Genomic DNA, 13,280 nt, shown 5'->3' with positions numbered 1-13,280 from the left:
GTGGGATAGCTAATACCCTGGAAGACAGAAACAAACTTCAAAGTGATCTTGATAGGCTGGAGTGCTGGGCTGAAAACAACAGAATGAAATTTAATAGGGATAAATGCCAAGTTCTACATTTAGGAAATAGAAACCAAAGGCATAGTTACAAGATGGGGGATACTTGGCTCAGCAATACTACAAACGAGAAGGATCTTGAAATTGTTGTAGATCGCAAGCTGAATATGAGCCAACAGTGTGATATGGCTGCAAGAAAGGCAAATGCTATTTTGGGCTGCATTAATAGAAATATAGCTTCCAAATCATGTGAGGTACTGGTTCCTCTCTATTCGGCCCTGGTTAGGCCTCATCTAGAGTATTGCGTCCAGTTCTGGGCTCCACAATTCAAAAAGGACGCAGACAAGCTGGAGCATGTTCAGAGGAGGGCAACCAGGATGATCAGGGATCTGGAAACAAAGCCCTATGAAGAGAGACTGAAAGAACTGGGCATGTTTAGCCTGGAGAAGAGAAGATTGAGGGGAGACAGGATAGCACTCTTCAAATACTTAAAAGGTTGTCACACAGAGGGTGGATTCCTGCATTGAGCAGGGGGTTGGACTCGATGGCCTTGTAGGCCCCTTCCAACTCTGCTATTCTATGATTCTATGATCTATTGCCCATAGCAAATGGGAGCGATATGAACCACCATCTGCCGTATTTCTTCGATTGTAAGACACCATTGATTGTAAGACGCACACTAATTTCAGTACCACCAACAGAAAAAAAGCTTTGATTCTGAGAAATAATAAACACCCCCGCGATTTTAAGATACACCCCGTTTTTAGAGATGTTTATATGGGGGGAAAAGTGTGTCTTAGAATCAAAGAAATACGGTATGTTGCAGCCATTTGATATCATCAGTTCCCTGAAGCAGGGACCAGTTGTATCAATTTTGTATCCATTTAGTATAATTCCCTTATACAACTTTAATTTTATTAATGATGTTGACCAATGGAAAGGTGGGATATATATGAATGAATGAATGAATGAATGAATGAATGAATGAGTAGTACTTTAAGGCTGCATTTCTATACACTTACTTGGGACTAAATCCCATTGAACTCAATGAAGCTTAAATTAGGAGTAGTTTAGGATTGCGCTGTAGAAGTGGTGCACCACTCTAATGGTGCTATGATCCACTGTCACAATCCTTTCCAGAACCTGTTTCTAGTAAATTACTCTTGTTTTTGCCTTTTAAGGAGATGCTTTTTTTAATGATTCATTTGAACACATGTTCCCCAGATACCCTTCTACGAGCTCCATCCGATGAGCGTTTTATTGCACGCTCGTTACTGGGCATTCACAGAGTTTACTCAGGTCCCTCACATGACGTTTTCTGCCTCCCCTGTGACTTCCGCCCCTTCTGGCCTTCCTTGCGCAACAACAAAAAACAAAACTGGTTAAGTCCGATGTTTTTTTAAACTCGGAATCGCTGCTCTCTCCTGCTGCGTGCAGGAGAAGCAGCGCCATTAGAACAGCGGACTCAATGGGCCTTGTGCTCGTTGTGTGCTTCCTCTTTTGAAAGAGGAAGTAACTGAGGAACGAAAACACGGGTGGAAAAGCGACGGTGGGGAGCGTGTTCCTCCCAGTGTGATGGAGCTTTACATCACTGCCTAAACATCCTTGAATGTTTAAACTGCAGCTATTCCATCATAAGCAGATTCATAAAATATGGAATTACAACTTCGCATTGTGTAACTCTATTGCAACTTAGTAATGTGTAATGTTGAAGTTGGCAATGTTCTCTGCTATGACAGCAGGGGTGTAACAAGTAATGCTGAAATGAACTGGAGAGCATTGAGTTTTATAACAGGGGTCCCCAACCCCCGGTCCACGGAACGGTACTGGTCCATGGCCTGTTAGGAACCGGGTTGCGCAGGTGAGCTGCTTTCACCCAGCCACCCACCCCCACGCCAGCATACCTGGGTGCAGAGCGCCATCTTGCCTGCCCAGCTGAAGCGAAGCCAGGATGCTGGGGTGGGGTGGGGGGCTTCGGAACGGCCCGCCCAGCTGGAAGCTGCTCTGGGAGAGCGACTTCCGGGTGCGCCATTCTGAAGCCGCCTGCCCGTCCCAGCGTCTTGGCTTCGCTTCGGCTGGGCGCCCACCCAGCCAAAGCGAAGCCAGGATGCTGGAGTGGGTGGGTGGGCTGGGCTTCCCAAAACCATCCCATCAACCCACCCCACCCCCCCACCCCATCCGTGGAAAAATTGTCTTCCATGAAACTGGTCTCTGGTGCCAAAAAGGTTGGGGACTGCTGTTTTATAAACATAAAACTCAATTCTGTTGCTGGAGATGTGCTTCCATCTTGATTATTCTTTTCAGGAACCCCGACATGAAAATATTCTATGGGGAGTGTGGCATTTTTTTTAAAAAAAAAATCATATCAGCATAGAACAATAGCATGTGGGGGTGGAGGGCAGGGGAGCGTACAGGCACGGATATCATTGCAGAGTGAAATCTGATTGGTTGTGTGGACTTGGGACATACACCATCATACTCACTACAGGATCCCTAATTATCTGGGAACGTGTCAAGAAAAAAACTCTTTGAAGTAAAACAAAACGATGTCAGAGAAGCAGCAAATGAAAGAACAATGTCAGTGAGGAGGTGTGAACAGTGCCTGAAAGAGTGGAAGGCAGCCCCTGCCAAAGGAAATGAGGCAGGTGGCTACCAGGAGGAGGGCCTTCTCTGCTGTGGCACCACAGCTGTGGAATGAGCTCCCTAGAGGGGTTCGCCTGGCACCTCCACTATACTCTTTTAGATGCCAGGGGAAGACCTTTTTATTTCCCCAGTATTTGAACAGTTTATCATCTTAGTCTTTTAACTTTGCTGTTTTAAATTGATTAATTGATATAGGGTGGATTAGAAATACTTAAATAAAACTTGCTTCTTTGCTTAGAAGAAAGCCTCCGATCTGGGAGGTTTCAGAGTATCCAGTGCCCCGCTGGGTTGCTGCCGGCAGGACAGGAGGAGCGACAGAGGCAATTTTCATCTCTCTGATCTCCTTTTGCAATTTCCCCCTCTAGACAGGCCTCTGAGCTTCCCATATCCCAGCTTCTCCTCTTCCCTCTCCACCCACCAGAACGCAGGCTTTCCCCTCCTCCTCCTGAGGCACAGGTGACGTGGTTTTCCTGCAGTAGCTACAAGGGGAGCACATAACGTAGAGCCCCCCTCCTGAGATCATAGCAGTGGCGACGGCTTTGGGAGGGGACTCTGGACAATCCTATGTTCTCTGGGACACTCTTCAAGGACCATAGGATTGCTATCTTAATTAGAGATGAATCTGAGCCACAAAGGATAGATTTGAACTTACCCAGAGTTCAGTAGTTTTTAGAACCTGGCTTTCGTTTGGCCTGTCAGAATCATAGAATAGCAGAGTTGGAAGGGGCCTACAAGGTCATCGAGTCCAACCTCCTGCTCAATGCAGGAATCCACCCTAAAGCATCCCCGACAGATGGCTATCCAGCTGCCTCTTGAAGGCCTCTAGTGTGGGAGAGCCCACAACCTCCCTAGGTAACTGGTTCCATTTTCGCACTGCTCTAACAGTCAGGAAGTTTTTCCTGATGTCCATCCGGAATCTGGCTTCCTTTAACTTGAGCTCGTTATTCCGTGTCCTGCACTCTGGGAGGATCGAGAAGAGATCCTGGCCCTCCTCTGTGTGACCACCTTTTAAGTATTTGAAGAGTGCTATCATGTCTCTCCGCAATCTTCTCTTCTCCAGGCTAAACATGCCCAGTTGTTTCAGTCTCTCTTCATAGGGCTTTGTTTCCAGACCCCTGATCATCCTGGAAGTATATGGCTCAATTGTTAAGTTCAGATACGGGAAGCTAATTTCCCCACATGTGTTCTTTGAAAAGCGTTCAGAGTTTTCGCTAATACCAAAACATTTATTTTAAGCATGTTTTTAGAATCAGGACACCAAAAACATCCAATTATTGTGTGGAAATTTGCTGAATAAAGACACATAAAGGGTACATCACTGAATTTACCAGACTAATTTATTTGTAACTGCAGAAGAAGTGACTCACCAAAAGCAAGATACAGGCTATGGGTTTAGTCAGCTTGACATTTCTGCTTCTGGTGTCTTTTTCTCCTCATAAATAAATAGTGTATATCTAAATGCCAAGCAAGAAATTTCTTTATTCTGGTAAATAATTGTAGAACTACAATTCACCTGAGCTTGAGGGGAATTTGCAGGGAAGAATCAGGAAAAACTTTCCTGACTGTTAGAGCAGTACGACAATGGAACCAATGACCTAGGGAGGTTGTGGGCTCTCCCACCCTAGAGGCCTTCAAGAGGCAGCTGGACAACCATCTGCCAGGGATGCTTTAGGGTGGATTCCTGCATTGAGCAGGGGGGTGGACTCGATGGCCTTGTAAGTCCCTTCCAACTCTACTGTTCTATGATCCTATGATCCTATGAATCAGCAAGCAGGACAAGAGGGTAACCCTTGACTAGTCCCTCCCCCCCCCCCCCCAGCCCTTTGCCCTCTCCTCATCCACTTTGAGATCAGAAGTAACTTGGCCTGAGGAAAGGATTGTGGGAAAGAATTTGTATGCACTGTCCTTTGCCTCGCAGATAAAGATACCCTGGAGGATCCCACTTTTCAGGGCACACGGGAGCTGCAGATGGGATCGGACCGTCTGCTCGTGTACTGGAGTTTTGACATGAGATTGTTCTAAACAGTTATTTCTTTATATATTCCTTAATCATATACATTCCTTAATAATACATAATTATCATTCTAAAATTGTAAGTCAACAACATTACACAATGATATTATATCATCTATTATATTTTCAGGACAAAATTATACCCTACTAAATCAGGCTAGCTTTAATATCAATAAGAGCCTCGTGTGGTGCAGAGTGGTAAGCAGCAGCTACTGCAGCCGAAACTCTCCCCACGGCCTGAGTTCGATCCCAGCGGAAACTGGTTCTCAGGCAGCCGGCTCAGGTTGACTCAGCCTTCCATCATCCTGAGGTCAGTGAAATGAGTACCCAGCTAGCTGGGGGAAAGTTAATAACGGCCGGGGAAGGCAACGGCAAACCACCCCACTACAAAGTCGGCCAAGAAAACGTCAGCGAAAGCAGGCATCCCTCTAGGAGTCAGCAATGACTCAAGTGCTTGCACGAGAGCTTCCTTTCCCTTTCCCTTAATATCAATACAACAGTAATTTAGGGCAGAATCCTATGCATGTTTAGACAGGAAGAAAAGCCCGACAACTCCTAGGATTTCCAGCTGGCATTAGGAATGCCTTGTCCACATGCCTGGTTCTTTATGCCCTTTGATAAGAGCGTTGGGTGTCCCCCAATGGCAACATGAGCTGCTGCTGGGTTCCAATATAATTTATTTATTTATTTATTTATTTATTACATTTTTATACCACCCAATAGCCGAAGCTCTCTGTATAATTTACACAATGAAACATGTGACTGAGCAGGATAGTAAAAAAATACCAGCTGACTGGGAACCACGGGTCTTGGGAATAAGCGTACGCTACGCACCAAAGTGTTGTGATTTTGTAAAGATTCAAAGCAATGAAGGGTACAGCTTCCTTCTTCCTTCCTTCCTTCCCCTCCTCCCTGTGCCTGACTTCTCTTTCCCCCTTCTCTGCCCCACAGGAAGCAGGGAAGCTGCTTTCACCTACGCCATCACGGCTGCAGGGGTTGCACATGCCGTCACGGCTGCCTGCAGCCAGGGGAACCTCAGCAACTGTGGCTGCGACAGAGAGAAACAAGGTTATTACAACCAAGAGGAAGGGTGGAAGTGGGGAGGCTGCTCCGCTGATACCAGATACGGCATCGAATTCTCCAGGAGGTTTGTTGATGCCAGAGAAATCAAAAAGAATGCTCGGAGGCTGATGAACTTGCACAACAATGAGGCTGGAAGAAAGGTATTTTAGAATAGGAACGGTCTAAAGTAGCGGGAAGGGGACCCTTTTCGCTGGCAATACCTGGGGTCTTGTTCTTAGGGACAAGGCGGTGAACCTTGTCTGGGCCACACCGTATTATTATTATTATTATTATTATTATTATTATTATTACTATTTATTGCACTTATATACCGCCCCCATAGCCAGGGCTCTCTGGGCGGTTTACAGAAATTCTAAAAAATTAAGATAAAAACAAGTATACAAAATTTAAAATTCTAAAACACAGAACATACACACATAAAGCATTAAAAGCCGATTAAAAACTAAATGTGTGGCTAGTTTTAGACTGCAAGTGTGGCTCCCCAAGACTGAATGCTCCTCCATTCTTCTGCCTAACATGTCAGAAAGGAAGTTTACAGTTTAGCTTTCTTCATGATTTGTTAGTTTCCTATACGAAAGGATTGGTTTTAGTCTAGAGGAGCAACCAATCCACCTGCCGTCTGAAGTGGCATAGTCCTGGCATAGGTTAACTGCCTTTGTGGAGAACTAGGGCTGATCTACACCAAGCAGGATATAACACTTTTAAAACGGTATGAAAACGGTATATGTAATGTGTCCTGGGCTTGAACAGTTGTCATAACCATTATAAACCATTATAAGCAGTAGTGTAGATCCTGCCCTAGTCCTGGGACAGGGTTTAGGAAGGAGCCTGAAGACATTTAATCTATTTGTGCCATCAATGCACATGGTACTTCATAGAGTAACACACGCAAAAGAACGTGGCCCTGCCCTGAGGAGCTTACAATTGCCCGTCCATTACCTTTCGTTCTGGCAGCTAAAAGTAGCATGGATTTTGTTACATTCAGCATCTGGTCTGAAAATGAGCATCTCCACCAAGAAAAACACAAAGCAGGGGAGAACGAGCCAAAACTAACATGTGCAAAATGTTACTACTGTTTTTAATAATTTTATCCATATAGTATTCTCAATATGTCCAAAAACTGTATCTGATACCCTATGCCTGATTTGAAACTGACAAACCATTTTAAACATTTTGTTTTGATTTCTTCCCCATTTCCTATCTAAATTGTAAGTGAAATTTCCTTGAAGTAATGTTTGCAGTACGTAATTTGTAAAGGAGAAACGCTATACAGAAGAAGTGGTTTTCTGCCATTCTGTTTCAGCCCTCATTTCATCAAGGAGCCGTAGCTCTTAGGTTATTTTACTTAGAAATACCATCATGAAGCCAGATAGAATCCATGCAGAGAAAGAAGAATGGTTCTAATATTTATCTGAGAGAACAAGTCAAAAAATGAGGATTTCTTTAGGAAATTGCTCTTCTTGTAAAATCTATTTAGTATTAGATATAAAAGATTGATCCAGAACAAATATCAGAAACATCAGAAACACTAATTCTAATTTATAATTTTACTCATAATCTCAGGCATCAAAGACTCTGGACTAATCAGCAAGGCTGGAAACTTTAATTGGCTTAATTTGTAGATTAGTCAATGCATCTATGATCAATGTGGTCAAATTTAAATTGTAGGAACTGCCAGTTATTTCTTTTGACACTATTGTCATTCTGGAGAGCTTCCGTATTTCGGAATGAGAAAGACAATATTTAAAATATTATTTCCTTCTGACAATGTGACAGCTGTTGTTTATTAAACTGCAAGTTATAGTTCCCTCAATATTTCAAAAGGCATCTATATTGAAGTGTGGATACTATTGTAAGACTGCCTTGAGCCGAGGGACCCAGGGGCCTTAGTCACGATGCCACTGTTTTAGTTTGCCAGAAGAGAGAGGTGTGTGTGTGCTTTTCGGGGCCTCTTCTACAAATGTCCAGAGACCGGTACTGCATTTACCCCAGCTCAGCAGGGGTCAGGTGACACATGGGACAAATGGATTTCCACATGAACCCATAAAGCTGCTGTAGCTCTGGTCTAACTCCTTATCCTGAGCTGAATTGAGTTCCAGCCCTTGATAAGTAGGCAGATTCAATTAAATATAATTATGTGGTTAAAGGGCAGAGGATTAATTCACTAAAATTTCTTGATCGAATAGATTTAATTGGATATATTGGAACAGAATTTTCTTTTCTTTTCTTTCTCTTTCCTTTTTTCTTTCTTTCTTCCTTTTTTTTTGCTTATGTTATTCTATGAAGTGTCATGTACCTCCCATACATCTCTGGCACAAACTGTCAGATTTGCTTAAGAACTCCAGTTTATTTGCCTTCTGCTCGGTTCTTGGGAATTGCTTTGGCTGTTTAACCAAATGCTGAATCCTGCTGGCATGGTCCTGACATGGACCTACTTAACTTCACCTCTCTTCTCAAAGATTGTTGGCATATGAAAGGAACCCTATAGGATCCCAGATGATCAACTTGTATATTGACAGATATGAATGAATGTAGCCAACCATATTATTTGGGACATGGCTAATAGCATTGCCTACAGGGCAATTCTAGGTGCATTTAAAAGATCCTGAACAAATGAAACACCTGCAAGAGTGTCAAGGAAACTTGCCACTATTTTAATTAGGTTGTTGGTATTTGGAGGTGGGTGGTGGGTGGGGAGCTGTTTGCAGATCTCTTGCGGAGATGAGGTGAATCGTATCAATAACAATTCCTAAAATTTTGCTGGTTCATTCTGTCATACCAAAAATATGATTCAGCTAAAGGAATTATTCCTAATTTACATTGATTCTAATGACGGAATTAAGCTCACAACAGTGTTACCCAACTGAAATCAGTGGGAGCTAAAAGGTGCTTAACTTTGACCAGATAATGCCCCCAATGTTTACGCATGATATTGTCACAACCTTTGATGAAATATTACCTGTTCTAAGGAGCATCTGTCTACATAAGAAGCGATGGGCGGCTATTTCCCCCTTATATTATTTATCCCCACTTCTGTACACAGGTGCTTGAAGAGAGAATGAAACTGGAATGCAAATGCCATGGGGTTTCTGGTTCCTGTACAACTAAGACCTGTTGGACTACGCTCCCCAAATTCAGAGAGATTGGATATATTTTGAAAGAAAAATACAATGCCGCCGTGCAGGTGGAAGTGGTACGAGCCAGCAGGCTTAGGCAACCCACCTTTCTGAAGATCAAGCAGATCAGAAGTTACCAGAAACCAATGGAAACAGATTTGGTATACATAGATAAGTCACCCAACTACTGCGAAGAAGACGCTTCCACCGGGAGCGTGGGGACACAGGGACGGCTCTGCAACCGTACCTCTCCCAGTGCCGATGGGTGCGACATGATGTGTTGTGGAAGGGGCTACAACACCCACCAGTACACCAAAGTTTGGCAGTGTAACTGCAAATTCCACTGGTGCTGCTTTGTGAAATGCAACACATGTAGCGAGCGGACAGAAGTGTTCACTTGTAAATAACAGCAGATGTTCCAACTTTAAAAAGGACACAGCCGCCACATGTTAGAGTGGAACAGAACAACTACAGCATCATTTTGCACATTTAATTTTCTTTAAGGGGGGCGGGGGGGGTGACCGGTCTGTTCTCTGTTACTTAACAACACACACGATGTGTAACTTGCTGGCTAGCTGCTTTGACTACATTGGAAACAGGGACAATGGGATGGATTGGGTGACTTTGTTCAACACAAGCAACTTTCTCTTTGGTTTTTGACCCAACTGCAGTCTGGGTATTGTAGAGTTTTGCTCTTAGATTAAGTTATACATATCAGAGACGCTGACTCTAGGAGGTTATTTTCAGATTTATAATGCACATACAAATGTGCAAATAATACTTTTTTCTATTAAAAAAAAAGGGAGAGAAATTAAACTGTTCACAGAGAACCTTAAATCACATCAGTGTTGCTGAAAAACTTTTATTTCTGATAAAGGAAAGGAAAAAAAAACAGGTACAAAGGGCAGCTCGTGGGACAAAGATGTAAAATGGGGGTGGGGGAACCTCAAGGATTTGTAAAACAAATGTCAGAAAATTCTGACAGCTGCCAGTGACACTGGAACTTTTTAAATGGACATTTGAGAGAGAGAGAGAGAGAGAAATATTATTTTATTTATGTTTTTAATAGCATCAAAACAAAATTCTCTAAGCACTAACGGGTAGCTATGTCTTTATTCTGTACTAAATGTAAGCTTACTGGAACTCTGACTTCTGATTTTTATTTTTTGTATTTGGTTCTCCCCTATGTTTTCAATGCTACTGATTTAATGGCACTCCATTGTTAAAAAGAGTTCTGTTACTGTACACCACAAGCATGGCCTAAGGTAGATCAAGGACAACCTCACCATGGGAAACTGACATACCTTCTCCTTTGCCAAGCTAAAGATAACCAATTCAGAACAGCAGCCACAGTTCGTTCTCTGTACTGATCTATACAAGCTAAAGCAGCCAAATTTGTACATCACTTGAATATCTTTCATATGCTACAGCCCTGCCCTGGGATTCTTCCTATGGTATGACTGTAAAACTTAAAAGGGTTGCCACTTCGTGGCCAGGGGCAATTGTCTAGCACTTGACACAAAATTCTCAAGCTGGGTGATTTTTTGTTTTAAGGACCCATGTAATCAACATACAATTACCACTGACCAGGATCAGCGGTGACAATTTCATACTGAAGACCCACTCTGTTGACCCTGCCCACATCATTGCAGGCCTTTAACCATTACATACAGTCACATAGTGGGATGAACCCATATGAAAGATGCTTCCACAGAATGGCTGCAATGTTTAAAGGTATCTCACTTTATAGCTTTTAGGCTTTTGTCTGATGCTTATCTGGGCTGAAGATTCTGTTTGTGTGGTGAAGGAATAGGACCACGTGCCCTCTATCCCCACACTCATAATGTAGCTGGTATCTCACCTACTATTGCACAGTTTCCAGGTTTAGACAGGTCCTGTATCAGAGATTAATGCACTCACACCATGCCAAGAAGATAATAAAAACACCAGTAGCTGAAGTCCACATTGTAGCTGCCAATGATTCATTAGCACAGAAGAACAAGCTAACACACAGCTGAGATGTTTGCCTGAGTCACTTTTAAGTGACACAAGTAATTTTAATAAGTTTGACAGAGTTAAGCTGTCTTTCCTCTTTCCAAAGGACCTTTTTATGTATTACTCTTTTAGATGTGCATCAAACACTAAAGCATGAATGCAACAAACATGTCTGCAAACACGTGTCCAACTAGTACACTTGTCAAGAAGCTGAGTTTGGCTGCAGCTCCCTCTTAGATGCACACAGTGGCAAGTCCAGACTTGGTACTGCATAAGGTATGAAATAGCCCTTAGTAAATTCAATTTCCCCCCAAATTTTATGATGCAGTTTACAAATTGAAAAAAGGCATTATGAAAAATGTGTACCATTGGGGAAAGTGCACACAAAATGTGTATATTAGGGAAAGGTTCACACAAAAATTCATTGTATTAGGAGAAATTTCAAAAAATGTATACATTAGGGAAAGTGTGAACAATAATGTGTATATTAGGAGAAATGTCCATGGAGATTATGTACACATTTTCATATGGACTTTTGCAGGGCGGGTTAGAGAAATCACAGATTGATGCAGAAACGGGATGGAACTAATGTAATGGAAAAATAAGCAACTGAGTGGATTCAAGCTTGATATATTTCCTGAAAAAAATGCCTTAGAATGCAGTAAATCTGTGCTCAAAAGAAGTCCTCCGCACTTACAGTGTGACATTTGGCTTTATACGTGAAATGAAACCCCTGTCTTCCTCTTTACTGGCTCTAAGACTAAACGTAGACGACTCCTTTCCAACTGTTTAATTTACCTCAGCATGTGTGTAAGCACATGATAAACTGGCAGTGTGTATCAACAGCGAGGAGAATTGTACTTCTTTGCTTCCCCAGTGGGTATGGATCTGTGGTAAAAACAAATTCCCCACACCATTTGGCTGGATGTCACAGCAAACCCACTGACTAATGCAGCATACCTTCTACCACACATTTACGAACTAGGTAGCTCACGTGTGGTGGAATTCTCCATATCATTTGGTAGGATTACATCGACATCCAGGATACCTTGGGACGAGAGCTCAAACGTTTCTGTAATACCGGAGAGGGTAATAACAACGACCAGCTTTCCAAGAGATTTTACACAAACACACTCGGCCTTCTCGTGATATGTGGTCACTTGTATGGTGCAACCATTCCCCTTGAGACTAAAACAAACCTTTTATCAATTCACATATTTATCGGTGCCTTTGAACTCATATCACATTGTCATGTGGCTACTGTGTGAGAGAAATAGCCACAGTAATACATTTTGTTACAGCATTCACATTTTGTCATTCCAGCTAGTTCATTTCGGAGGCACATTTGTTGGTATGAGCTAAAATTAATATTCAAAATTTACCACATGGATTTAGAATGTGTAACTTCAAATATAAAATTTGAATTTGCATTTTACCTCAAAAATTCAAATTGTAACGTTTTAGACTTATTGGCATCTCTTGATCGGTTTTAGCAGCCAAATATAAAACCTCATAATCTGTCACCAGCGAAATACTACATTACATTCCATGCCAACTACCAAAGATAGTTACACATCAAAGGCATAGAAAATGCTGAATTCAAATATCTTAGGATGTCAGATTTGAGTATTCAGTAAACACTTCAGGATTCAGAGAATATTGGACAATATTTGATATAAAAAGTTATTAAGGGGAATTTTGGAAAGCAAATTCAAATTCATTGCAGTTCTAGAATGAGCTAAATTGAACTGTGGTGAATATATTTTTCTTCTCTTTCTGTTCATTTGTGGTTCATCTTTTAACTTGGCAAGTGAGAGATCATAATTCTGATTCTGAATCTTAGCAGAGCATTGGGTTCCATTTTCAAAATTGCCATTTGTGGAAATGTTAGTGTCATTTGTGCAACAATTCTCTAATGAATTTCCATATGAGCACCCACAAACTAAAATACCCCAAATGTTCTCCCAAACATATGACCATTAAAAGCAAATCAGATTCATTTGTAAATAAATGAGGATAGCTTCTGAAGGCAACACCACTATTGCACAGGCCTTAGCTAGACCTAAGGATTATCCCAGGCAAATGGAGGGGTCGTCCCTGCCTGCTCCTGGGATCCCCTGTGTGTCATTTGGATGCACAGGGATGATCCTGGGACGATCCTGGGATATAGGCATGGTCTAGCCATGGCCACAGATAGGCAAAGTTCTCAGTACAATTGCAGCCTCCCTTTTAATTTATGAGCATTGATGTGGGACAATGCTTCCTTCATCTCGTCAATACTCCCTACATGTTTTCAATAGGCATCATGCATCTATACACAGTCCTGTGGCACAATATACTGTAAATATACTAGTAGTATTTGTTGAGGGATTC

The 13,280-nt window shown here is 42.3% G+C and overlaps 1 protein-coding gene across 2 annotated transcripts in view; it reads left to right on the top strand.

The window, feature by feature from the left end:
• Window positions 1-9,848, top strand: part of WNT7B (Wnt family member 7B) — a 158,745-nt gene extending 148,897 nt beyond the window's left edge. For both annotated transcript variants that reach the window (XM_063134372.1, XM_063134371.1), the window contains exons 3-4: window positions 5,665-5,936; window positions 8,840-9,848. In XM_063134372.1, the coding sequence (XP_062990442.1) occupies window positions 5,665-5,936; window positions 8,840-9,319 (752 nt within the window). In that variant the 3' untranslated portion in view covers window positions 9,320-9,848. The remainder of the gene's footprint in view (window positions 1-5,664; window positions 5,937-8,839) is intronic.
• Window positions 9,849-13,280: the final 3,432 nt, after the last annotated feature.

This window comes from Elgaria multicarinata, chromosome 9, assembly GCF_023053635.1.
Source record: "Elgaria multicarinata webbii isolate HBS135686 ecotype San Diego chromosome 9, rElgMul1.1.pri, whole genome shotgun sequence".
NCBI lineage: Eukaryota > Metazoa > Chordata > Lepidosauria > Squamata > Anguidae > Elgaria > Elgaria multicarinata.
Note: the sequence above shows the minus strand (reverse complement) of the source record. Positions and strands in the feature narration are given on the sequence as shown.